The 26,354-nt window shown below is 43.7% G+C and overlaps 1 protein-coding gene across 1 annotated transcript; it reads right to left on the reverse strand.

Moving 5' to 3' along the window:
- Window positions 1–8,793: 8,793 nt before the first annotated feature.
- LOC113981406 (RNA-binding E3 ubiquitin-protein ligase MEX3C-like) lies at window positions 8,794–23,398 on the reverse strand. The gene is made up of 2 exons (XM_027708785.1): window positions 22,813–23,398; window positions 8,794–10,019 (listed from the first exon to the last, which is right to left on the reverse strand). Exons 1-2 carry the CDS (start codon window positions 23,396–23,398, stop codon window positions 8,794–8,796), a joined length of 1,812 nt encoding a protein of 603 aa, XP_027564586.1.
- Between the last annotated feature and the right edge of the window lie 2,956 nt (window positions 23,399–26,354).

Here is a 26,354-nt window from a genome sequence, read left to right on the forward strand (position 1 = left end):
AATACCCAGTCTGCAAAGTTGGCACTGAAATTGCATAATGAGCACCTAATGGCAGGAACATATTTTCATAATTACTACTGACTTCTGTGATTTTACTCAAGTAAAACTTGGCAGGTATTTTAAAGAAGTTGCATGACTCTTTTTACTTGCATATACCATTAAATCATGTATAATATTGCACCAATATTTAGGATCCAGTTTTTGTATCTGTTCACCATTTCCACTCGGCAAGATGGCAAACTTGTTTTTATACCTCTTGGTTATTTTAAGCCCTATGCCATCAATGACCGTACCAATTGGCAATGACCTTGTGTAGAGAATTTATAGTGAAAAAAAATGCACATGTATTGACTGTATGACAGATACAATGCGTATGCTTTCTCTCTAGCTAATAGTATAAATAAAATGATGAAAACCCTGATTTTTATAAATTTATTTTGCTTATATTATGTAATTCTGCACCTTAAAACCATTGATCTTGAGCGATGGATTCCTTTCCTTTGCAAAACCTGCAGCAGCCAGTAGTGGTAAGAATTACTATTGGTTTAAATTTGCCAGGAACAAGTCCAATTTTTCTTACTTTCACTGCTTCTCAATAAAAGCATGTCCTGAGGATATATCTTTTTGACTATTTGATGGGATATGAAGAGAGAGAAGGAATTCCTTCTTTTTCAGCATGTATATAGGGAGTTGGAGCTTAATTAAACAGGCTTAGAAGGACATAGACTCCAACTGAAGTCTTTCAAGCGCTGCTGGTTTGGTCTGCCTGCTGTGCTGAGTTGATCTGGCAGCACAGCTGGAGTGGTTAACAGAAGTAGAAGTCTTGGAAAAGATAATTCAAAAGCTTTTTGACAAGTTTCTTGCATAGTTTCAGGAATCTGTAGAGGGCTGTGACACACAGTGTTTAGGTATTGCTTCCCCATATGTTGGAATTCTTATGAAGGAAGTCAGCAGTCATTGTTTCTCTTAGGTGTGGAAGTACAGAAGACATGACTTCAGAGTGATGACCAGAAATGGATCCATTTTCTCTGTATTTTCACTAACAGTTATCTTCTTCAGACTAACTTCTAATGAGATCACTTTTTATTTTCTCTTATGTGGCAACTTCTTGATGTTTGGAAAAATAGTGTTTACTTTTCTCAAGGCCTATAGTTTAAAACCTTTTTCATTTTACTTTCTCTCCCAAATGATCTATTTTGTCTGCAAAGCAAGCTGCTTCACATTCTTGAGGAACACTTTCAGTAGAGGATTCAGACTACATCCTCAGAGAAGCTTATTAACCAACAGCTTGATTACGCTTCATCCACAACAGAAATCTTGATTTGGGGGAAGAAATTAAAAACCTGACTACATGTTCTTCTTGCCAGCCTCCCTATTAGATTGTCTGCCCTGCTCTTACTTCTGGGTTCAAGGTGCCCTTGGTGTTTGGAAAGTGTCTAACCTTCTGACTGATGAATTGTTTATACCAGGCTGTTTGATTAGGAGTCCATGAGCTTACTCCCTATTTAACTTTGTGGTTTTGCAAGGTGTTTTTCTTGGTGGATGTCTGATCTGTATATGACTGCTTCACAGAAAACCTTCTGTACTAGTTGCTTATGTTTTGATTGTGCCAAACTTTGATAAACTAGTGAAAGATTGCTTCCGCCTGTTGGTATCCTTGCCCGTACTATAGTCTGAAAAATTCAGCTTTTAAGATTTGGGCTTTTTGCAGCTGTTTTGCAAGTCTTCTTAAGTCTGTACCTACAGTGAAGTATTTAGATGGCTCAAAATGTTCAGAATAGAACAACAAAATAATGTCAGATGAGTTTATCAGAAACAGGAAATCACAGGCTCCACATCAGAAATCTGAGCATTGTGTGAAGCAGTAAAAATACTGAAAAGGCGTTCATCTTCTCCACCAGGCAGTTTCTGATAAGATGCAACTGTAATTGTTAAAGGTCAAAATGAGAGAATCTCATTCTTAGTTTTTAATATGCCTTTAACTTAATTTTTGCCTTGTCATAAAAGTACAAAAAAGACAGTGCGTAATGGATTGGAAACCCTTCAGCGGCAGCACATTGAATCTTTGAGTGTTGCATTTATGTCTTTTTCTGAGAGTTGAAAAAGAGTTACAGCTACTTGACAGCTGTGATGATCCCCATATACACTGCAGTCAGGGATGTCAAGGGTGCCAGAATCGCGTCTCCTTCAGCTCTGAATGTCTCAACTTCAATGAATTCAACGAATTCAACAAGTATTTTTTTAGCTAGCAATCTCCTGCTTGCAGTCCTGTTCCTATGTCTGCTCTGCTTAGTTCTTTCAGTGAAGTAATTACCTCTGTTTCTCACCCTCGATTATGCACTCTTCAAAAAACACATTTTGCTGGAATACTTTGTAATTTCGCTTCATGTATTGGTGAGCTGGGATTAGCACCGGAAGGTTTTAGATGGCTTTATCTGTATTATTGTTAGTTTTGAAAGAGAGGGCAAATAAAGTTAACATAGTAGAGATGTAGGAGAGGAAAGCTTTTCTCTGGAATGGTTTAAAAATACTTAATTCTACAGGAATCCCTTGGAAAGAGCCATAACCACTAAGTGGTGCTTGTTAGAAGTGGTTGTTCCTTTCATCACTTTTCTGGGCTTGATGAGAATGATGTGCTCAGAGACCTGAAGCCCCTGGCTGTGATATAAACCACTTCATTAACAGCTCTGGCCTACTGAAGACCTGGGAAGTACCTGTCTGCTCTCTAGAGAGGGACCTACATGGTGAAGGAGACAATGGTCTCCCCCAGTCACCAAAAAGGTCTGTAGCAGCAGTAGTCATCGAACCTGTATCCAACTCCTGTGCCTTACCTTTGAGACCATCTTCTTGTAACACTTCTGATGATGACAGCATCCTCTCTTCTCTGTGTATCTCAGGAATGACTGCCTCTGTTCTTTTACTAGGAACCATTACAAAATTCCTATGACAATGTATATAGGAGGGGCTACTGCCTCTAAACCCTTCAAATGTTGTTTATGTCTTGATAGTGGTCTTTACTGAGACATCTTTAATCTCTTCTTCAAAGAGTAAGGGCTCTAGAAAGGACTGTCTCCTTGATTCGCATTTTTACTCTGCTACACAGAGCAATTGGGATTGCTGGTCACTTTAATGCAACCAGTTAAAGACAGCCAGATGGGTCTTCATCTAAGTGGGATTCAGACTTCATTTAAGAAATCCTCTTTCCTCCCCTCTCCCTGCTCCTGTCAGGCCCCATGCTACTTAACATCTGCTCTATAAAATTATAAGATGCTTAGTTGTCAGATATTGTTAAGGATGCAATTTTTGAGAGATTACCTTCTTTTGGTTTTTGAAAGACTTTAAAAGCAATGGTCTTGCCTGGTCCCATTGATAACAGGAGTATTTCCATGACTGGTAACAGGTTTTTGAGGACCATGGCACTGTTCTTGGGAATGAGATTTGCAAGTTGCCCATCATAGGCATGTGTTAACCAGCTTTATGCTCATGCTTCTACCCCTGATGCAATTCATTGGCACTTTGGTCCTGGACAGGGAAACAAAACCAATGGAAAGTGCTTCTCCTACAGTCATGCAGGAGCTGGGATGCTGAACATCTTTTGTTGTGTCATTCACTTCCAAAACACCTTCTCAGTTGTGTGTTTCTGAAAATCATCTAGGGGATGATACCATGCTGACTCAAAGCTGCTGCACGTGATGCTACTGAGCTCACCAAGAAATGACTTTTCAGCGCTGTAAAAGTCACTTCATGAGACCTGGTGAAAGCAGAACTACTGTCAACAATATCTCAAGAAGTTTTGGTGTTGTTGGGGGTTGTTGTGCTTTTTGAGTGATACATCGCTCCTAAATTTGCAGGACTTGTACAAGTTCACCAAAACCACGCAGCGCTTTCTTGCTGTTGTACCTTTTTCTGTGTCTTTTTGGTGAGGTTTGGTAGCACTAGGAAGTTGTGATTCAGCTGGATTGAGAGCTGCAAAGTACCCATAACCCAAAACTCACTGCAAGAGGGTTTTTTTGAGCATGAAAGCCTAGTTAAGTGTTTCTTCTTTCAGCCATTGCCTTTTGATAAGCGGTCAACAGAATTCCCAGTAGTTCCTTTGTAGCTTACTGTATGATTTTCATTAGACCTAGTTTGTGGATAATATACTGTAGTTAACTTTCCTGAAATTCTGTAACAGAGTATGTTTTTGATTAAAAAAGGTAAAGATTCAACTCTTTGGCTTCTTTATTTCATTCAGTGGAGAGCTTTTACTGTTTCTGGCCAACTGTTGATACTGCTAGCTGCGGTCTTGAACTGTGTTGGGGCTAGGAGAGCTCTCTGGAGCAGGGCTGTGATGCCAGAGGGTCCCTTTGCAGAGTCCCATGTGTCAGATACTTGGGTACAACCAGTATTAAACCCAAAGCCAAGGTCAGTGTCCAGTGTGGAAATGTCTCTAGGCACCTGCAGGTGCATGGGTACCAATCTGGCTTAAGGTGGTGGGGCACAACAGCTTTGTGGGTGTTCACATTAATGGAAATTACTTCTTTTAAGCCACCAGCCAAGCTCTGTGTGTGTGTGTGTGTAGTGGGGTCTCAGAGGAAGGGCCAGAGACCAGAATGAGTGCTGTGTGTGGGTGAGTGATTGCCATTCTGTGTTAAAAGGTGCACAGGAGTTCTACTTCACCTGCTCCTGCAGTCACTAGGCTGTAGAATTCTTCCCAATGAATGAATAAATGAAGTCATGCAATGGAGGAATAAAGCAGGAGTCAGGCAGTGCATCTGTAATGCTCTGGGTCCCTGCTGACCTAAAGCAGCTGTATCTCAGGGTGAGAGAAAGACCAAAAACACATAACCCTCTGAACTCCAGTGATTTATGAACAGGAGGCAGGGTGAAAAATCCTTCTCCACTGCAGATCTGATGACCTGTTTGAGCAGGAATGGGTACATTGGAATGTCTCAGTGTGCACCCACTCTGTGTTTGGGGCTTCACAGATAGCTGTGGCAGAATGGAGGGCACCGATGCATAAGTCGTGTGTCCTGAGGTGCCAGACTAATAACTGTAGCGTGAAAGATGATACTCCCCCCCAAACATTTTCCTGTATCTACAGAAGCATTGAATCCTCAAATTCTCCCTACAGATTAACGTCCTGTGGCCAAGACTCTCCTGTTCAGTTGCACAGTCCCTCCATAAGCCACCTTAAACCAATTTTAGCTCCATACCTCTCCAGAGAGCTTTCCAGATGCTCCCGCCTGGTACTCTTAGCAACCCTTTTCTAACTGCTGGCTGGTCTTTGTTGTGGCCAATGTAAAACTGTTGGCTCACACACTGGTATTTGCTACCAGCACATGATGCTGCATATTTAAACCCTGATACAACCATGTGGCTGTAGGCATGGAATAAATCCATGTCACAAAGCTAAAGCAGGCCCAAAGGACACATCGTAGGGTGGTGGCAGAGGTGGGAATGGCTGCTGTGGGTATCGACCCATAGGGACACCTGGGCAGCTGGTGTCAGCAGCAGGCAGGAGATGCACCACTGAAGTGCCACTCTGAGGTTAACACAGGTTGCATCAGGGAGCATCCCAAATAACAAGAAGTAGGATGAAACAGTCTCATGTTCTGCTGGGGAGGGGGGGGTAGATTGGATGTTAGGAAAGATTTCTTCCCTGAAAGGGTGGTCACGCATTGGAACAGACTGCCCAGGGTAGTGGTGGAGTCACCATCCCTGGAGGGATTTAAAAAGCATGTAGATGTGATGCTTGGAGATATGGTTTAGGGATGAACTTGGCAGTGCTAGGTTAACAATGGGACTCGATCTTAAAGATCTTTTCCAACCTGAATGGCTCTTCCCTGGGAAGCTGCCACAATCCCCTTGATCCATTTTTTTTCCTCTTGACTTATGGACATATAGAATGGTTTAGATTGGAAAAGACCTTTAAGACCATAGAGTCCAACTGTTGACCCAGCACTGCCAAGTCCATCCCTAAACTCATACCCCAGAGCAGTCACATGCTGGCCTCAGTGTTATGGATTTCCTACAGCTCCTAGTGCAGCTCATTTGCCCAAACCCCATTTGTTCTCTTAGCAAGAATCTGCACCCTCAACTACTTCAGCTCATTTTGCATGCATTTATTTTAAATTTTAGTTCAGCAGCTCCTGGAAACTTTTCCCTGCAACTTTGGAAAAAATTGGGCCAAGGATAGTTTGGGGGAAAAAACCCAACAAAACAAACCACAAAACCCCTCACTTTTTGTTTATACCAGTTAAACTTCTTTCAGGAGTGGAGCCCTGCAGCACTGGAATGGGATCCCACCAGCCTGAGCCCTGCATATGAAGTACTAAGCACCAGGAACCCCCAGGGTGGGTGAGGGATAGCAGCCAGCCCCAGCCTCCCTGAGCTGCTCCAAGTGACAACTATGAAGACAGCAAAACATTCAAGTTAACGGAAACAAGTCTTTATTAAGTAACTTTTAATATCAGAAAAATAAAACTCTCATAATTCTCTTTACAGTAAATATATAATATCAGTGCTTTGGCCATCATAAGTTAAAGGCCCTTTATCATAAAATATATAATTTTTAAACTTTACTAAAATTGAATTTATAACCCCTATGACCTCCCTACATATACATAACAAAGAGTGTAGTAAAATTAGCAAATACTAAGCTAGATCAATAGTTTATCATTCTTAGTTTGTGGTTTATAGAAGTGGTACACGCACCTAATGTCTGTTGATTCCTTGGCTTATTAGTGGCGGTGTACAATGCAATAAAAAAAAATACATGCTCGGTGAACATTTTTTCGCATCTACAAGACTGCAGCTAGAGATCAGGTTTCAATACTGACGTAACCATTCTACAAGCAATTATAGCATTAAAGTTATGCAGTACCTAATATGCCTTCAAGGCAACTCTTATACTGAAAATCATAAAATAAAAACAGTTATTTGTAAACTTTTATAGGAAATGTACCTCTTCAAGTGGAAATAAAAATAAAGTTTTCTGTATATTTACTAGTTCAATACACAATTTTTTTGTTGTACTGAGAAAAAAAGATTGTCTTGAGATAATAATGCTTTAAAAAATAGAAAAAAATACATCAGACTACTTCGTGTCTTTTTGTTTGTTTGCTTTTGCTGTTTTAATATATGGATTTGGATTTGGAAACATACTGAGGATGAAAAAGCTAGAAACATCCACAGGTTGAAATGTAAGAAGCTCATTCAAGAGACTTTTTTTTTTTGGAAAGACAGTTTTGAAATTAAGTAAACTGATTGCAGGGCCACTGTCACAGCTGCTGTCATGAATAATACAAGGGCATTGACACAACTCCCCCTTTTTCATACTAAAAATAAAATATATATGTGTATTTGGTCTGGCTGAGATGGAGTTCATTTCCCCATAGCAGCCCTCACAGTGCTGTGCTTTGCATTGGTAGCTAGAAAGGTGTTGATAACACAGCAGTGTTTTGGCTACTGCTGAGCACAGCACCAACACTGTAACATTCCTTCCCCAATCAAGGGCAAGATCCTGGGACAGGACAGAACCAGGCCAGCTGACCCAAACTGACCAAAGGGATATTCCAGACCCTATGACCTCAGCTCAGACAGAAAGCTAAGGAAAGAAGGAGGAAGGGGAGAGCATTCATTGTTTACAGTGTTTGCCTATTGAGAAACCACTGTGCATTTTGAAAGCCCTGCTTCCCGGGAAGTGGCCAGACATCACTGCTGATGGGAAGTAGAGAATAAATCTTGTTATTTTCCTCTTTGCTTGTGCGGGCACAAACTTTCACTTCTGCTTTAGTAAACTGCCTTATCTCAACCTACGAGTCCTTTTCCATCTTATTCTCTCTCCCCTGTCTGGCTGGGAAGGGGAGCGATAGAGCAGCTTGGTGGGCACCCGGCACCCAGCCAAGGTCAACCCACTACAGTAAGACGTGAATTGAACATAAAAATGCTTCACATTTTGAACTACATACTCTCTAAAAAGGTATTTAAAGAACAGCTTGATTGGACTAATGAACAGAATGTCAGCATCATCACTATAAGTCAAAGTATGTGCATCCCAAATCCCTTACTGTAACTGGATGAAGCCAGCCAGACTTTTTCCATATTACACTAAGAAAAGCAGTGGGTAGGAATTCACAAATTGAGACAGTCCTGATCCTCTGAACATACTGCCTTTATCAAGGACAAAATGGAGGTGCATCAGGCAGCTTCCCTCTCCCCACCTTACTGTAATTTATTATCTGAACCTGCCAATAACGCAATCCATTTCAATAATTAAACTAAGCTTTAAAGAAAAGATATTTGCAATGCTGAAGAATTAGGCATAAATTGTCACACAAAGCAAAAAATACTTCCCCAAACTTGTTTTTTAAAACTCATAGAAGACAGCATTGGAAGTGTTGTTTGATATATTAATAATGCCACATACCTTCCATGGCAGATGAGTACTTTTGCATTTAGGCAACAAGGTTCATTGCTGCCAGCACACAGAAGTCAAACACTTAACAGAGATCCTTTAGAAAAGCCTGCAAATTTGGGGGTTTTTTTTCTGTTGTGCAATTTATGAAAACTTCCCCTCACTGTGCCATAACATTACACCAGATGTATCTGCTAAACATGCCATCTGCTTACACTGAACCAGATAGAGACCACTTAGGTTTAGTGTTACCAAAGCAGGCTTTTGAGAAAGTTTATTAACAACTTCAGCCTAATCCCAAGAAAGCCCAAGTCAGAATTCATTAGAAAGTTTACTAGAGGGTACCATTACACCCATGCCTTTAAGAGTCTTTAAAAGTCCACATATATATATATTTAAGAGTGAATTTGAATTGACTGAGTAACAGCTGCCTGGCAAACAGGACACAAAGGTGTTTCCTTTTCACAGATTTTGTTGGCACACTCCAGGCAGAAGAGATTGTGGCCACAGGGGACCAGGGCCGCAATGACTTCACTCTCAAAGCAGATCACACAGTCATGCTTCTGTCTCGACTCAGGAGGTGAGCTGGACGTGGAGCCACCATTAGAAGATGAATAGCTGTTGGTGCCATTGGAGAATGCAGGGATGTAGATGGGAAGGCCTGCTTGGTGGCCAGTGCTAGGTGGGTCGCTCCATACTCTCCTAGCCAGTGGGTGATCCAGGCTTTCTGGAAATGTGGGTGACAGGCAAGGAGTAGATGGCTGGCTCCCTTGGCGTTGAGGCTTGGCATTACTAACAGAGTCACTACCAAAGCCAGAGAGAGGGTTTACAGGTTCAAAAGGAGTCCAAATGGTTTGGGAAGGCGTTGGTAAGGAGTCATACACAGGAGAGTCAACCGCAAGGTCTTCTGTGCTCACTGAAGGCAGTGTTTCTCCAAACCAAAAGTTGCCTGTGCTGAATGGACTCGTTGGGCTGAAGTCAGCCAATCTATTGCTTCCAAAATAGGAATCTGTGGAGCCACTTCCCAAGGAGCTGGAGCTGTCATTCATATAATTAGAAATCATTCTGGTGTGGCTAGGGGGGACAGGGTTAGAAACAAGCCATGCAGACCTGAGAGTGCCTCCTTCAAACCTCACATCTGTACTGTTGTAGTGGAAATCACTCTCTTCATTCAGTTTGATGTAGCTCCCAGTACGCATGGCTATATGCATCTCTATCTCCTCACGCGCGCGGTCGACATTTTCAGGCATTCCCGTGACTTCGAAGACTGGCTCCATGTCCCTGCTGGGGGTGACTATGTAGGTATGGGTCTGCTGCTGAATTCTTTTGATTGTAGCTCCTTTTGGTCCAACCACTAGCCCAACTACGTGGTAAGGCACCCTGACTTGGACTGTCATCTGACCTGGCAGGTTAGGGGTGCATGGCAGGCCTCCCAGGGCAGGACCGTTCTTGTTGCGCGATGCTCTGATCATAGAGAAGTGTTCAGCAGCTGAGAGAATTTCCCTTTTGGCCATGGCCACATCCTCTTTTCGTCCAGTGACAACAAAGATGGGTTCTTCTCCACGAATGGGGGTCTTAATGTAAGTATTTGTCTTGGCCCTTAGTGCTTTTATTTTGCAACCTGTTTAAAGGAAACACATGCAAGTTTAGCGAGACATCCAAGTTTAGAAAGCCACAAGAAAGCCATCTATTTTAAGCTGTTTGAGAGTTTCAAGAAACTGTAGGGTGAAACCAGAAGCAGCCACATTAGAGAAAGCAGTAACAACTTCTACCTATTATTTCCAAACAGACCTCTGACACTTATACCCACAAACTATTTTAGCAATGTTTCTTGGGCTGGTTTAGCCCAGCAACTCCTCAATTCCTATTAGATGGTAAATAAACATGAATGGCTTTTTCCTCTGTCAGCCACTTTCATGATTATCCCATACATACTGGTAGGTTTAAATTTTTTCCATTAATTGGGTATCCTTCAGTTATTTTTAAGATCCTGCAGAAGGAGTAAAGGCTCACACACAAGTCTGCTAATATATTAGCCTTTCACCGACAAGCATGACCTAAAAGCAAATTAAACATTTACAATTAAGTGTCTGTATTGCAACATGTAGGATATAGATAAAATTGATTAACTGAGAAGTCTTCATTTGCTTCCTGTTATCCATGTGCTATTTAAAACTTTACTCTTCCCTGTGGGATGAAGGAGCCACTCCTCAAACTGTCAAGTAGAAGTTCAAGCAGTTCGCTGAATGCAACTAAGGCTTACTATGTAATACTATGTGCCTACGTGGAATTTCTCTCAATCATCTGCTGGGTTAAGAACTGGCTGGAGGGCTGGGCCCAGAGAGTGGGGGTGAATGGTGCTGCATCCAGTTGGCAGCTGGTCACTAGTGGTGTCCCCCAGGGATCAGTGTTGGGCCCAGTTCTATTTAATATCTTTATTGATGATCTGGATGATGGGATCGAGTGTACCATTAGCAAATTTGCAGATGACACCAAGCTGGGGGGGGTGTCGATCAGCTGGAAGGCAGGAGGGCTCTGCAGAGGGACCTGGACAAGATGGAGAGATGGTCTGATTCCAACGGGATGAGGTTCAACAAGGCCAAGTGCCAGATCCTGCACTTTGGCCACAACAACCCCATGCAGTGCTACAGGCTGGGCACAGAGTGGCTGGAGAGCAGCCAGGCAGAAAAGGACCTGGGAGTTTGGATTGACAGGAAGCTGAACATGAGCCAGAGTGTGCCCAGGTGGCCAAGAAGGTCAAGGGCATCCTGGCCTGTATCAGGAACAGTGTGGCCAGCAGGACCAGGGAAGTGATTCTTCCCCTGGACTCAGCGCTGGTGAGGCCACACCTCAAGTACTGTGTCCAGTTCTGGGTCACTCAGTTCAGGAAGGATATTGAGGCGCTGGAGCAGGTCCAGAGAAGAGCAACAAGGCTGGTGAAGGGACTTGAGCACAAGTCCTATGAGGAGAGGCTGAGGGAGCTGGGGTTGTTCAGCCTGGAGAAGAGGAGGCTCAGGGGAGACCTCCTCACTCTCTGCAACTCCCTGACAGGAGGTTGTAGCCAGGTCCAGGTCGGGCTCTTCTCCCAGGCAACCAGCAGTAGGACAAGAGGGCTGGGTCTTCAGCTGTGCCAGGGGAGGTTTAGGTTGGATATTAGGAAGAAATTTTTTACAGAGGGAGTAATCAGGCATTGGAATGGGCTGCCCAGGGAGGTGGTGGATTCACCTTCCCTGGAGGTTTTTAAGATGAGATTGGATGTGGCATCAGTGCCATGGTCTAGTAACCACGGCAGTGTTGGATCAAGGGTTGGACTTGATGATCTCGGAGGTCTTTTCCAACCTGGTTGATTCTATGATTCTATGATTAACTGAGTTAATAGAGTCTGAAATAGAAGCAAAAAGTTAATGAAACATTGGTCTTTTATTTTTGGGGACTGAGTTATAAAGTTTGCTATGACAGTGACAACAGGCTCTTTCCTAAGATGATCAAGGCATTTTGAAAAGCATGGTGCATATAGAAGCCCCTTTTACCTATCACAGGACCAGAAAAGCAGGCAGTGCGAAAGTAAGAGACACAAGCAAGTCCATGACATGCAAGACAGGATAAATTCAGTGAAGACTGAATCCAGTAGACTATTTTAAAACAAATTCAAAAGCATGTCACATTAAATGTTATTTTATAGTAAACCTCATCTTTAAAGAAATGTAAGTAACATTTGCAGATCAAGTGTTTTAAGCATCATTTCACTTGCAGCAATTTGTTCACATTTTCCTTATTTACTTTAGGCATCTCATAACTGTCTGGGTACTCAAAATAGTCTTTCAAAATAGTGTTTTGTCAGTCCTTTGCACCCAAGGTATCACTAGCAATAAATTTTACAATTAGAAAACCACTTAAAGATGCACTTTATTGAGTACTATCTACTAATAAAAAAAAGGTACCAGAGAGCAGCACCTTGCTTTGGCAATTTACCTTTACTCCTTCCATCTCTTTGTTTGCATTTCTCCCTGTAAGTAAATGCTTGCCCACTCCATTCCCATTCCTTCCCAGTTACTCAGAAAATACAGTGGACTTAAACCTTAAACCCAAAGGTTCCGTAAAAATGGTGTCACTGAAGTTTTCACACTCTTTACTGGAACACCTAAACCCAAAGTCAGTCTCCCAATGTGTATCAATTATTCTCCAATATACACAGATTACTTTCATTTACTCCATTCCACTCAAGTATATATCCTTATTTCCTAAAAATTACATAGGCAGCATTTAAAAAATACTAGAGGCATCTAGACATTCTTTATTATATACCACAGTTCAGAGCCTAATTAAGTCCAGATTCCAAACAGTCTTACCAATTCTTACAGTTTACATTTTAGACAATATTTTCCTGATGTTTTAGAAATTCAAATCAAGTTAGAAGTATGCACCTTCAGCTCCATTCCCTGCAAACTCTCAGAGATTGCTTTGCCAGAGTCACATTTCCAAACCACTCCTGTATGAAGAAAAGCCTTGTTGCCTTTATTCCTCAGGCTGCAGAAAGGCACAGACCAAGGTGAGTAGAGCTTTTCTTTTAAGGTACAAGTCACATACCTAGAAAGCAGAGGCCAAACACTGCCTCAATTCCCTGCAGCAACAGAACAAGACTTTTAGACATCGGAAAGCTGGCTTCAATGGAAAGCTGACTCCCCAGACCATCAAGATCAACTCTCAATCTTTATCTGAAAAGTTCGAAAGAACTGAAGGAAGTCACTGTACACATACAAACCCCAATATTTCTGAACAAGTCAGTCAATACACACTGGATTTTGCCTGCAAGGAGTGCTGGAAACCCTCACAACTGTCATGTCAAAGCATAAGGTCAGTAGCCCATTTATACCACTCCAGTTGAATGACCTTTCTATTTGCTTTTACTCAGCTGTTCTGGTTTCCCACCCTCCTCCATTAGTCACTACCGAGGCAATGCTGCAAATCTCATCCCCTCTCCAACAATTCTGCAGCCACAATGACACAAGTTCTGCCAGCTATGAAGTCACATGGCTAAACGATAAATCAAGGAGTTTCTATGTCTAAGCTCAGGAGACTGGGAAAGACAAGAGGGGAAGAAAAATTACATCACCCACACTTTTGCAGTAAGATTTTTGTATCCAAGATTTTGAAGTATATAAAGAAAGTCTGAAAAGGGGACTTCTAGACCAGAAATTTCATTTAATCAGACCTTTTTAAGTGATTTTAGTTTGGTGTGATAACAGATGTCTATTCAATACCAGTTTAGCAGTATGAACGTTATACTCCCCAAAAAATTTAAGGGTAGCTCTGAAGGAATAGTTTGCCTCATACACTGCCAGTTTTAAATTATCAAATACTTCTTAATTAAAAAGAGGCGATTGGAAGACAGATTATTTTTTTCCCTTGAAGTGAGAGTTAAGTGTAGCAGCCACAACACCCGCAGTCCTCACCCATCACACAGCAACAGCCAGCTCAGCCCTCACTCCCACTTCTACCTTTCATCATCACTAACAGGATGAGATAGATCAAATCCAGTCTCAGGCCATTTACTCCATGAAGGAAACTCCCCAATTGGGAGCAGCTGCATGGTCCCATCCACAGGATCACGGTGCATCTGATGGGCAACAGCAGTAGGAGTTCCCTGTCCCCATGCAATCTCTTGCCCAGAAGAGAGAACGGACATAAAATAAGCAACTGAGAATCATCAAGGAAAGGCCACTCTTTCCTTTACAACATGGAGCTGAGCAATGGTGAGTTAGTGATACCCCAGATGGGCTTTTATTACGTCTACTCACAAATTTACTTTTGTTTCTGTGAAAATGAGAATGAGGATTCAGATTTGTTGGGACAAATCAGGAACCCCAAACAGTTTGTAATGTTGAATTGTATAATATTGGTTGCTGAATTGACACTGCTACTGTATGCCATAACTACCATGGACAATGAGTATGGACTGCTCCAGATACACCAGTCATGAGCTCCTGATGCAGCTTGCAACCAGCCAACAGCACACCAGCCCTCCTGCCCTGGAAGACATCTAGGATGGATAGAACCTACAGTCATGGACTAAATGAATTCAAAAGACACCTTGGAGGGACGGCCATTGACTATGCAAGCAATACCTGTGCTTGTGTGTGTGTATATATATAGGTTAGATATCAGGAAAAGGTTCTTCACCCAGATGGTGGTTGGGCACTGGAACAGGCTCCCCAGGGAAGTGGTCACAGCACCAAGCCTGCCAGAGTTCAAGAAGTGTTTGGACAATGCTCTCAGGCACATGGTGTGATTCTTGGGGTGTACTGTGCAGGACCTGGAGTTGGACTTGATGATCCTGATGGGTCCCTTCCAACTCAGCATATTCTATAATTCTATGATATACATATATAGTTGGAAGGTATAGGATTTGGGCATGACATAGATGGTATAGAATAAGGGGTGGATAATGTCCTGGTTCCAGCCAGGACAGGGTTAGTTTTTGCAGTAGCCAGGAGGGAGCATGGCTAGGACCCTGAGGTTATTCTATACCACCTCACATCATTTCCAGGAACAGGGGAAAGGGTCCCTTCCAGTCACATAGTGGGAAGCAAGCAGTCAGGGTATTGTCAGGCTCCATGTGGTGAGCAATCACCTGTGAATCGTTTACCTCTTATACACTTATTAATATTGTTGCTGTTTGTTTTCTTATCTCACTGCTGTTTCCAGTAAATTGTTCTTATCTCAACCCATGATCTTTAGCTTTTTGTGCCTCCAATTCTCCTCTCCAGCCAACCACAAGGGGAGGGGGGAGTGATCAAGCAGAATGTGGTTTGGAGGGTTTTCAGTGAAGAACACTTAATTGGGGAATACCATTCCTAAACCACAACAGTGCACCAGGTACTGCAGCCACACAGGCTCGGGCTTGCCTACGTACCAGGACAGAGGACAACCTGGAGATCTCAAGTACTTTAACCAAGAGCCAAGGAATCACAGTCAACCATTTTGGGCTGTGCTAGATCAAAGGAAGCAGGACTTTGACCCTATTGGTGCCAAGCTAACAGGTGGAAAAAGAGGACAGCTTTAAGAATCTCTGATGATGTTGAAAAAGCTTCCCAAGAGAAGGCTGCTCAAAAGCTCTCAAGGATATTTCCCTCTTCTGAAAAACAAAAGCCTTGGTTCAAGAACCATGTAGAAACTCTTTAATAAAGATTTCTTAGGAATGTATCAATTTATCTAGTACAAAATGAAGTAGTCAGCCTACACACTGTTTCCCTCTGTGTCAGGCCAGGACACTATCAAATCAGCCATCTCACAGGCAGAAGAGTACTCCAATTCTCAAGACAGATGGCAACTCAGTAAACAAGTTTCATGCAGCAAAAAAGCCAGAGGGCAGCAACTTGTACTATTAATTACTTGCACTACTGCAGCACCAGGACTAAGGTAGCAGCTGCTGAGAAAGGTACAGTAGTAGAAAAGCAATAGTTATAAGAGAGGGAGTACATCCAACAGATAACTACAGGAAAAAAAAAGTTGTCTTCATTAAGAACATTGATCTAGTGAATGAAACAAATTAGCGTGAGCAACAGTGTTGGTAAAGCTGACCTGCACAAGGATAATAAAAAGCAACACCATTCATGCCATGCAGCAGATGGTCAATAAAGGAAGACTGCAAAAAACTATGCAAATCTTCACCTACACCAAACCCTTAATTCAAAAATGCTGCTAGACCTGTGTTTTTATACACAAAATCCCACAGTATGTTGTCCAAGGTAAAATGAACTAGAAGGTAAAAAGTAACAGATACTGTGTCTTTGTTCAAAGGAGAAACAGAGAACCTGATGCAGACCACAGAACTACTGACTCACACCAGTGAAGGAAACTGAGATCTGATCAAACACTGACAAAATCTCATGCACTTAAAGGAATACCTGAAAGAGAGAAAAGGAAGACATTCTTAAGGAGTAACTGAAATTGGAAACAAATGCTTTTTGGCCTTTTCTTTTGATTAAATAAAAATGTACTACCGCTCAGCAGCGTTTTTTTTGTTACAGGAAGTTTGCAACCTTATCCCTGTTAAATTTTTTGCCTGCAATGGGAAATTGGCCCTGTGGGGTAGAGGTATTGCATTAAAACAAAATTTAAGATCTTTGAGATATCCAACACTTTGTTCTAAACAAAGTTTCTCTTCCAGAAATTCAGACCACAGTGTACTAGAAGAGAGGGTAACAGAGGCTAAGACACAACATCTGTTGACTTTACTAACAGCTTAAAAGAATTCACCACTGTTCTCTCATGCCAGACAGGTTAATCCAGTGCAGTTCGGAAACACATTAATCAGGATTTCTATGTGTATGTTATAAACTTAAAAAAGGAAGCCATACTCTTTTATAACACAGCAATTTTACAAGAAAAACAAAAGGACCAAATGATTAGAAATTGGTATTTTACCTTGCAAGATTTTTGTTTTAAATTTCAGCTTCATTTAAAAAAAAAATAAATCTTACTTATGATGCATTCACACATTAAAATCTACAGAATTTCTGGCAGACTACACAGTCTCCTGAGTGTGCACTGCATTTGGTGTGCTTCCCACCCAACAAGCCAGACAAGAGCAGTGTTGATGAGCGAGGATTTACGATCCCAGTTGGAAAACCTGCACCTTTCTAACACACTTTGCAACTTGTGTTGGATCTTTTTATAGCACAAATGACAAATAGCATAACTGAAATTATGTTTGTTACACAGTACCAGAGCAATAGGCCACTGAAAATTCAGCAGTAATTTCAGACTGTACCAGGCTACAGTATGCTCACGTTTCAGTTCCTGGAGTTCCAGGCTCTAAAAATGTCAATACTTCAACTACTCAGAAAAATAGCTTTTCAACAGAAAAACCAATGGCTCAATTTTTCTTTCAGTCTTTAGAACAAGCCATTTAATATAGCATTTAATAACCTGCTTGTTATAGAAGATAAAAAAATCTGAAGTGTAACTGCCTTTTTCACTTAAAATAAGTTAGTTGAACCTGTGGTCTTTATTGTCTGTGGGAATCAGCTGACGCTGAGATACATGACAACTTCAGTCAAATGAAACTTATCCATGAGAGTGGAAATCTTAAGCATCCAGTTTTATAAAAAAACAAACACATGCAATTCAGGCTAGTTAGTTATGCTTATGCTTGTCAGAGACTGAAATAGTTAATGATTTATGCATTCTAGGATTGCCAAGGGACTTTTGCAGGCTTTTGACTTTTGCATTATGCCTCTGATGGGCAGTTGAGCCCATCCCTCCCTTCAGAGCTGAAGGTGTTGAGCCCTAAAAAGGCAAGAAGATACCTCAGATGGGCAGTTGGACCCTAAAAAGGCAAGAAGATGCCTCAGATGGGCAGTTGGGCCCACCCCCCTCTCTGCCAATCTTGAAAGGCGGGAACCAGGCCAGACCTAGAAGCTCTGTGCAAGCCCGGGGAGAGGCTGGAGGCTCGAGACATGGCCCGTGACACTGATCATGGATATAATAACTCATAGCTTCTTGGAGTGTGGGGGTTTTTCCTTCTCCCCCACCGCCTGCGGATCAAGACCACCGCTCTCAAGATTACCAAGCTACATCCCTGGATCCACTGAGTGACCACCGCTCTCAAGATTGCCAAGCTGCATCGCTGACTCCAGTGAGTGACCATCGCTCTCAAGATTGCTAAGCTGCAGCGCAGACTCCAGTGAGTGACCATCGCTCTCAAGACTGCCAAGCTGCAGCGCAGACTCCAGTGAGTGACCATCGCTCTCAAGACTGCCAAGCTGCATCGTGGGATCCAGTAAGCGGTGACTATATACATTTCTTTTTCACTCTCATCTTTTCTTTACTCTTATCCTGTTTTCTCTCCCCTGTGCATTTCCCCCCCCCAAAGGTTATCTTTATGTTGCATCGTTATATGACAACACCCAAAACGCTGGCTTACCTGATGATGCAAAATTGTTAAAATAAATTTTGTCAATATATGTTTTCAGACACCGATTATTTAGTGTCGTTTCGCTTTAATCCACCCCAAGGGAAGTATTGATAAAAACCTGAGTTACCCCCCTCCCCTTTTCCTGGGGCGGGTCATAACAATGCTGACTACTCCTTACAGGTAATTAATAACCAATCAAGGCTATAAGTATTGTCAGTAATTCAGTAATATTATCATCACAACACATTGAGACATAAAGCCAGATATTCACTATTTTTGAAAGTACTATAATTATGCTACCATAGGATATCTATGTACTGTACTTAGCTAATACAAGTATTTGCTCTAGGATTGTTTTAGCATTTTCCACTATCTGAGAATGATAGCTATTGTTTTTATTTGGCTGTTCAACTATGCTAGATAGTTATCAGCTACCAACTTATCAGAATTATGTTTTTGTTTTAATTTACAGGACTATTTTAAGCAAAGTAATATTTTTCTCAAGAGCCCACATTCAAAAACAAAGAACAAAAAAGAGTCCATGATCATTAAATCTGCATTAAAGTGTTGCTTTAGAGTTAAGTAGCTCCCAACTCTGGTGATATTTTAGGGAGAAAAAACATTGTCAACCTCATCGAGGATATAAACACTTGGAAAATCACATTACTTGGATAGCCAAAATACTGGAATGCATTAGCAAATATATTCCAGCAATCACTATCTGAAGACAGTCAATAAACTCAGGGATACAGCATCTCTACAGGACAGACTTTTGTCCCTTCCAGCATCTTTCAGGTTTTCTGTTCATGTCTTCAGACACCACCCCTCTTTTTGCATTATTCAAAAGATTTTAGTGTTTAAACGTCTTAAGTGTAAAGAGGGTAGCAGGGGGCACTGAAGACTCACCATCACCAATTTTACATAGAGGAAACAGTTTTCAGGTGATCCACAGCAGACTTTTGCAAGTCCTTCACATGATTTAGAGATTAAAACAAAACCTTCCAAGTTAGATCTCCAGAAGTTGGTTTTTTTTTTAAGTCTGGATACATGCTTATTTAATTTTGGGTATATGCCCTATGCCAGCTTTTCTCATGCAAACAAGGTCATGTCCTCAGCGACACAGCTTTCTTGCTACCACTTCTCAAGAGCACTTTCTCCAACTTTATGTTTCTAAACCAATGCAACTTTGTGCATGCAGGATTTTCAGCTGCTCACAGCAAAGGAAGTAACTTTTCTGATCAGCATGAAGACTGGCCAACTTAGCAAAGGTTGGATTCAACAGCTAGTTCAAATTCATATAGGAAGTCTGTGCAATGCCATGAATGCAATCTGGTTTTCCTGGCTCCCAGTCACATGCCTTTACAAGAATAAAAGGATACAAATATCTTTTCCTTTGTTGTTCACCTTTGAGATTCTTCCACCTCAAAGACTACAAAGAAATATATTACACTACCCCAACCAGTGTCTGTCAGCTTCATTTTTTTGGGGGGGCAAGGTGAATAAGAAAAGGTTGAGAACATTTAAGATTAAAAAAAAAAAAAAGGCAACCAAAAAAGGCACAAAAACCTGCCAGGTTCAGAAATACTACATGACTTCTTTTTTTAAGGAGGACCACTTAACTATTCATTAAAATCTTAAGTCTTTTCCAGTGATGTAAATGCTTCCAGCAGCAAAACATTGAACTACTGTCACAGTAACCCAAGCAGCCTCTAACGTAGCTTCAACCATCAACCACAGGGCACATTTCAAGCACTCCACATCTTCTATAGCTGCAACATCGCACATCTATGCACAGCTACCAGCATAAATTTGGGAAGCACAGCTGCCCACATGAGAACCTGGGCTGCATCAAAAGAAGCATGCCCAGAAGGTCAAGGGAGGCGATTCTCCTCTTCTACTCTGCCCTTGTGAGACCCCTACCTGGAGTACTACGTCCAGCTCTGGGGTACACAGCACAAGAAAGACATGGACCTGTTAGAGAGGGTCCATAGGAGGGCCATGAAGATGATCAGAGGATTGGAGCACCTCTCCTATGAAGGCAGGCTGAGAGAGCTGGAGTTGTCCAGCATGGAGAAGAGAAGGCTTCAGAGAGACCTCATTGCAGCCTTCCAGTACCTAAAGGGGGCTTATAAAAAGGAAGGAGAGGGGCTTTTTATACAGATAGAGACAGGACAAGGGGCAATGGTTTTAAACTGAAAGAGGGCAGGTTTAGATTAGATGTTAGGAAAAAAATCTTTACTCAAAGGGTGGTGAAGCACTGGAACAGGTTGTCCAGAGAAGTTGTGGATGCCCCATCCCTGGAAGTGTTCAAGGCCAGGTTGGATGGGGCTTTGAGCAAACTGGTATAGTGGAAGGTGTCCCAGCCTACGGCAAGGGGGTTGGAACTAGATGAGCTTTAAGGTCCTCTCCAACTCAGACCATTCTGTGATTCTATAATGTAACCAGCTGGTTAGGATGTGTGCTAGGAAGAGAATATGCAGCATCTTCGTTTTTAGAGAGAGCAGAACAAGCTGTGAAGGATGCAGCTCCAATCAGCCTTGCTCAAGGCAGACCAAGCTGCACTACAGCTGACAACACTTTGTGGGCTAGAGCAGACATGCAAAGCAAGTGGATGAGAGCAAGAGCCTCTAACCCATGCAATGAGCCAGCACAGTTCTGGTCCATAAAAGGAGATGCAAGGACTAGTATTTCTAAGACATTTAACAAATATTTAGTGAAACTAATACAACTTACATAAGGCAGTCTCTAAGCATAAGTCTCCCTTGAATGAGAATTTTGAAGAGCCTCCTTGCACAAAGCTTTCATGCAAGTAAGTTTGGTAACAATTTTTTTAGTTCTCCCTCCACTCTTTCCTCTTTTGTAGCCCTAATTCTTTGTATTATACAATCCCTCCCCACCAAGGCTAAATATTTTATCACAAGCCAAACAATGTGACATCAGATAAGAAATAAAAGCAGAAGCAGCAAATGAACTCTTCAGGAACAATGATCCTATTTTTATGCAAACACCATTATCTTCTTTTTAAGTGACTCAAGGTACCTAAAAAATATACTACAGAGAACAATCCTGATCTGGTGGAGAATAAACACAGCAGCCTAATCAGTCCTGGAAACCCAGTAGTTTGTATTTCTCCTTTAGAGGACTATAGGAATCGCTGTTTTCATTTCTGTTTTCCACCCCCCACTCCTCTGCCTGCCATCCCCAATGACACATGAATATTCTTAAGACATTCAAACATCATTTCTTGGAAAAGACATTTTCTGCTTGAACAGAACAGACTTGTCTGCATCAGAGGAAGCTACCTGCAAATTTGTGCAGCACAGCCTTTCATTCTCCTTTGACATACACAACAAAACCCCCACCCTTAACTGCTCAAAATCTAAAATAAAAGTAGAAGGAGAAAACAAGTCTGCCTAAGCATTGGCGCTTGGTGGGCTTTCTTTGGTACATTGGTTTAGACCAATTTTACCATTTTTTCCATACTCAATGGAAAAAAACCCCAACCAAATGCCACATTGATGTAGAGAGACCAGGCAGCATAACTGATGAGCTCTGATAACTCATTATCAGAGCCCATCAGCCAAGGAGACATACCACCCCCTAACCAATGAAGAATAACACAGAAAGGGAAGAGGAAGAGATTGGCAACTTCATTGTCTGCATTTCCACACCTACACTTAACACTGCTCAGTGCTTCTCTTGATATATAAAAAGGGCTTTTACAATTAAGTTCACCACCAGAAAGCTAGTGCAAAACATCATCTAACTCCTCCAAGCACCGTTCCCATGAGAGCACATGAAAGGCCAACAATGAACGTGACATCACTGATATGACTGCATACTAATAGCGTAATAGAGACCCACCGAGTGTAGCAACAGCAATCAACAAGAAGCCACAACCCGAGCAGAAAGACAAGGGCTTTCACACAGAGGAGGGCTACACATGGCTCCTTTCTCCATCTCACTGGTTCCTCAGGTCCCACTTTGTCTCGGTGTGTGCCATGGAAAGCTGTAGGAACAGTGCCAGCCCATACCCTGCTCCCCAAGGAAAATTAAAGTCCTTTGCCCAAAAGGCTTTGTAAAACACAGTCCAAAGTTCCTACGGTGAAAGGCAGCTTCTCACTAAAGACCACGAGCCGAGTGTCATTGAAGAGCAAGGCCTGTGCCAACACCTACCTGTACGTGGCCAGGCTATACACTGCATTTGCCAGCTCGAATGAACAATAACCGAAGGTCTGAACTAACCCAGTTCTTGCCCTTGCCTTCTCAAGCAGGGCTAGCCTGGTGCCAGCATCCTGTCCCCCATAGGAAAGCCGGGGTCTGGGAGGGAGAGTTCCACCCTAGGGGGCACGAAGCTACTACCGAGGCAAGGGGCTCCTGCAGCTAGCCCCGAAGGGGCACACCCCAAGGGTGTGTGAGGAGAGGCCTGCCACGAACCCTGGGGAAGGACAGCAGGCCCAGGCCGCCCCACACCCCTATCTGGTCCCCCACTTACCCTGGCGGCCCACGATCTCGGCCACATGCTCAGAGCTGGGCACAGGCACGCACTCGGTGGTGTTGACGCTCTTTCGGCGAAGTAGCGCCGTCTGCTCGCCGCTGAGGCCCACTGCGCCGCCGCCGTCGTAAGCGTGGGACATCATTGCCGCCATCGTGCCCTGAGGATCGTGCGGCCCCACCAGTGCCTCCTGCGCATCGAAGGCGGGCGAGAGCAGGACGGAGCCCAGCGCCGGCAGCAGCGGGAGTGGCTGGGAGGACGAGGAAGACGAGGAGAGCAGCAGCAGCGCGGCCAGGTGGTCGTCCTCGTCCTCGTCCTCGTCCAGCTCCAGGTCTCCCTCGTCCCCCGCCGCCGCCTCCCCCACCCCGCCAGGCCTCGGCTCCCCAGGGAGGTCGGGCAGCGGCGCCAAGCCCGCCCGCCACTGAGCCACCCCCGCCACTCCGCTGCCTCTGGCGGGCAGGCCGTGGTCGCGGAGGCCGAGGCCGGAGAGGCGCTGCTGGAGCAGCGGCAGCGGGGGGGGGGGGAGGCGCGGCGGCTCGGCAGGTTCGGTGGCGCGGGAGGCCGCAGCGGCGCTGCTACTCGGCATGGCGGGGGAGGCACTGCGGGCCAGGGCCTAGCGGCACGGAGCCACCATGCCGTAGCGGGCACAGCCCGGGCGCCAGGGCCACGCTCTCAGCGAACCTTTAGCCCCATAACGCTCCCCTCAGCGGGGCTGCCGGCGGCGGCGGAAGGGGAAAGGGGAGCAGCAGCGAGGAGGCGGAGGAGATGACACAGCCCCTCCCCACGCTCGCCGACGCGCTATTGAGCAGCAGAGCCGGTTCCTGGGCGGGACTGGGGGTGGACGAGGTCTGCGGGGTGTAGAGAGGGGGAGGGCCCGTCTTCGGCCTCAGCGCCTCGGGGAGCCCTGGGACAGCGGGGCGCTGTGACTTAAGACGGCCTGACTCACACACCCCGGTGAGAGAGGGCGAGCCCCAGAACAGACAAAAATAAACCCCAAAAGCCTCTGATGGACGCGGTACCCTCTTTCCCCTCATACCTTGTTGTGTGTTTCCCCGCTGAGGTGAAGGCTCCGTGATGCACCAGTTACAGTTGTGCAGTTTTTCATATCAGCCCCTCAGTGTGTGTATGTTCCAGTCACAGGTTAAAATTGTCAGGTGAAATGTGAAGAAGCTTGTTTGAAAATGTGATTACACTGTCGTGGAGTCAGAAATTAACAAGGACTGTGTGACTGAAGTGAAATGATGAACAGAGAGTGAAGTCCACTAGGTCCTGTTTCATGTGCTGGGGGAGAGAGCCCAGGGAGAGACACGGAGCAGAGGGGGGCTGGAGAAAGACTGATGTGCTGGAGTGTGTCCAGATAAGGGCAACAGAGCTGGGGAAGGGGCTGGAGCACAAGTCTGATGAGGATCAGCTGAGGGAGCTGGGGTTGTTTAGCCTGGAGAAAAGGAGGCTCAGGGGGACCTTATCACTCTCTACAACTACCCAAAAGGAGGTTGTAGCAAGGACGGGGTCGCTTTCTTCTCCCAAGTAACAAGCGACAGGACAAGGGAAAACGGCCTCAAGCTGTGCCAGGGAGGTTTAGATTGGATATTAGGCAAAATTTCTTCATCTAAAGGGTTGTCAAGTACTGGAACAGGCTGCCCAGGGCAGTGGTAGAGTCACCATCCCTGGAGAGATTTAAAAGATGTGTAGATGTAGTGCTTAGGGACATGTTTTAGTGGTGGGCTTGGCAGTGCTGGGTTAATGGTTGGACTTGATGATCTTAGAGGGCTTTACCAACCTTAACGATTCTATGATTCTAGACCAGAAAATGGTCTTCAACAGTGTCCTTGAGGACTAGTGCAAGTGGACCACAGTTTTCTTGATATAGACAAGGAAAGCCACATGCAAATGGTTGAAGTATGGACATTGGAGCAATAATTGGGGTTGTGTAGCTGCTCCCTGAAGATGTCATGCTGAGAAAAGATTCTGAAGAAAAGTCCAAGTCTAGGTTAGAGATGCCAGCATCATTCCCAGTACTGGTAAAGGGAGATGTCGGGGTAGGAGCATGGGCTGGCAGAGATGAAAAGTCTGTATTCACCATGTACCTATGAGCTGGCAGACAACCATGAGATGCGAGAGGGACAGCAAATCTTTAGCTGGGGTAGAAAGGCAGAGGTCTGCAGTTGAAGGATCATCATCAGCAAGGGAAGGGGAGATTTCCATTTTGCTGTGCCACAGGTGGCTCATGGGTCTAAGAGAAGGAGGATGAGTCTGGCAAGCATGGCAGAGCCCATAGGGTGCTGGGGTGGAAGACTTTTGAAAAGAAATGAGGTCTGAACCAGAGAAAAAGCTCTCCAGACAGCAGCAGTTGGACTCAGCACATATTGTTCTCAGCAGCCAGATGTCCATGTCACTGCAATCACCAGGAGTGTTAATTGGTACCTAGGTGGATGGTGCTTGCAGTGAGACTGAAGTCCAAATTGCCTTGCTGTGACCATTCCATCAGTGGGAGCCAACATTTGTCCTCAGATGTCCTCCTTCCAGGTCAGAGCCCTGCCGAGCTCCTGGACCTTCATGGAGATGCTCTCTAGGTCACTGTGCTGGGGCCACAGCACCCACACTGGGCTCCAGATGAGTAGGGATCTTCATTTCCTCTTTTCAACTAGTAAATAGGTAAATGAACACAATAGTCGCTATATCTACTTATGGAAAATAATTGTAAAAACAAGGATTAGATACTTGCCTGATGGAGACTGTAGTCAAGGCAAAAAGCATTCTTAGAAACATTTTTTGAGCAATGGGGACTGAAAACATCATTCCCACCTTGGGTCAGAAGTAACAGCCAAAAACCCTGGATGCAGTGAGAGAGGTTTTTACTCCCCCTCCTCACATTTGCTCCATTAGCTGACTCAAATGCTCAGTAAAGACTTTCCTGACACCACTGTTAGACTTCAGATTGTATTTCAAAATTGTTACGAATAACCAAAGCTCTTGGTTATTTTGAAAACCTCCAGTAACCTTTTCCCTTTGTATATCTTTGTTTCCAAGTGTAAATTACTGGAATTATAAATGCAACTTCATGGAATCGCCTATACTGGACTGATGTAATTGTCTTGAAATAATTAAAACATTTTTAATTATGATAAGAAGGTGTTCTTGTGCTATGAGAGAGGTGAAAGCAGGGTTGAGGAAGAAAGACCATAGAGAGATTGCTGCAGGGATGAATCCTCCACAGGCTGATGATAAGGTTCACACAGGCTTTTATGTTCTTGATGCTTTTTTTCCCCCTTTCTTAATAAAATCAGATGTAGAGAAAGACTTAGTTGGACCTTTATAATGTGTGGAACATGTTGTGCAATGCCGCCACTTACTCTTTTCTTAATAAGTCCCACTCAAATTCAAATACTTTCCTCTTCTATTTTGTTATAGTTTAATTTGGTGCTCTGTAGCATTCATTTTTAAATCTAAAATCAGGCTCCATGGGCATTCTTCCACTTGTACTTAGGCACAAGTGTTTGCAGGTGTAGGGTTGTGGGTTTGGGGGTACATCCAGCCTTGGG

Source organism: Neopelma chrysocephalum, unplaced genomic scaffold, assembly GCF_003984885.1.
Source record: "Neopelma chrysocephalum unplaced genomic scaffold, ASM398488v2 Primary Assembly neopelma1_96532, whole genome shotgun sequence".
Lineage (NCBI taxonomy): Eukaryota > Metazoa > Chordata > Aves > Passeriformes > Pipridae > Neopelma > Neopelma chrysocephalum.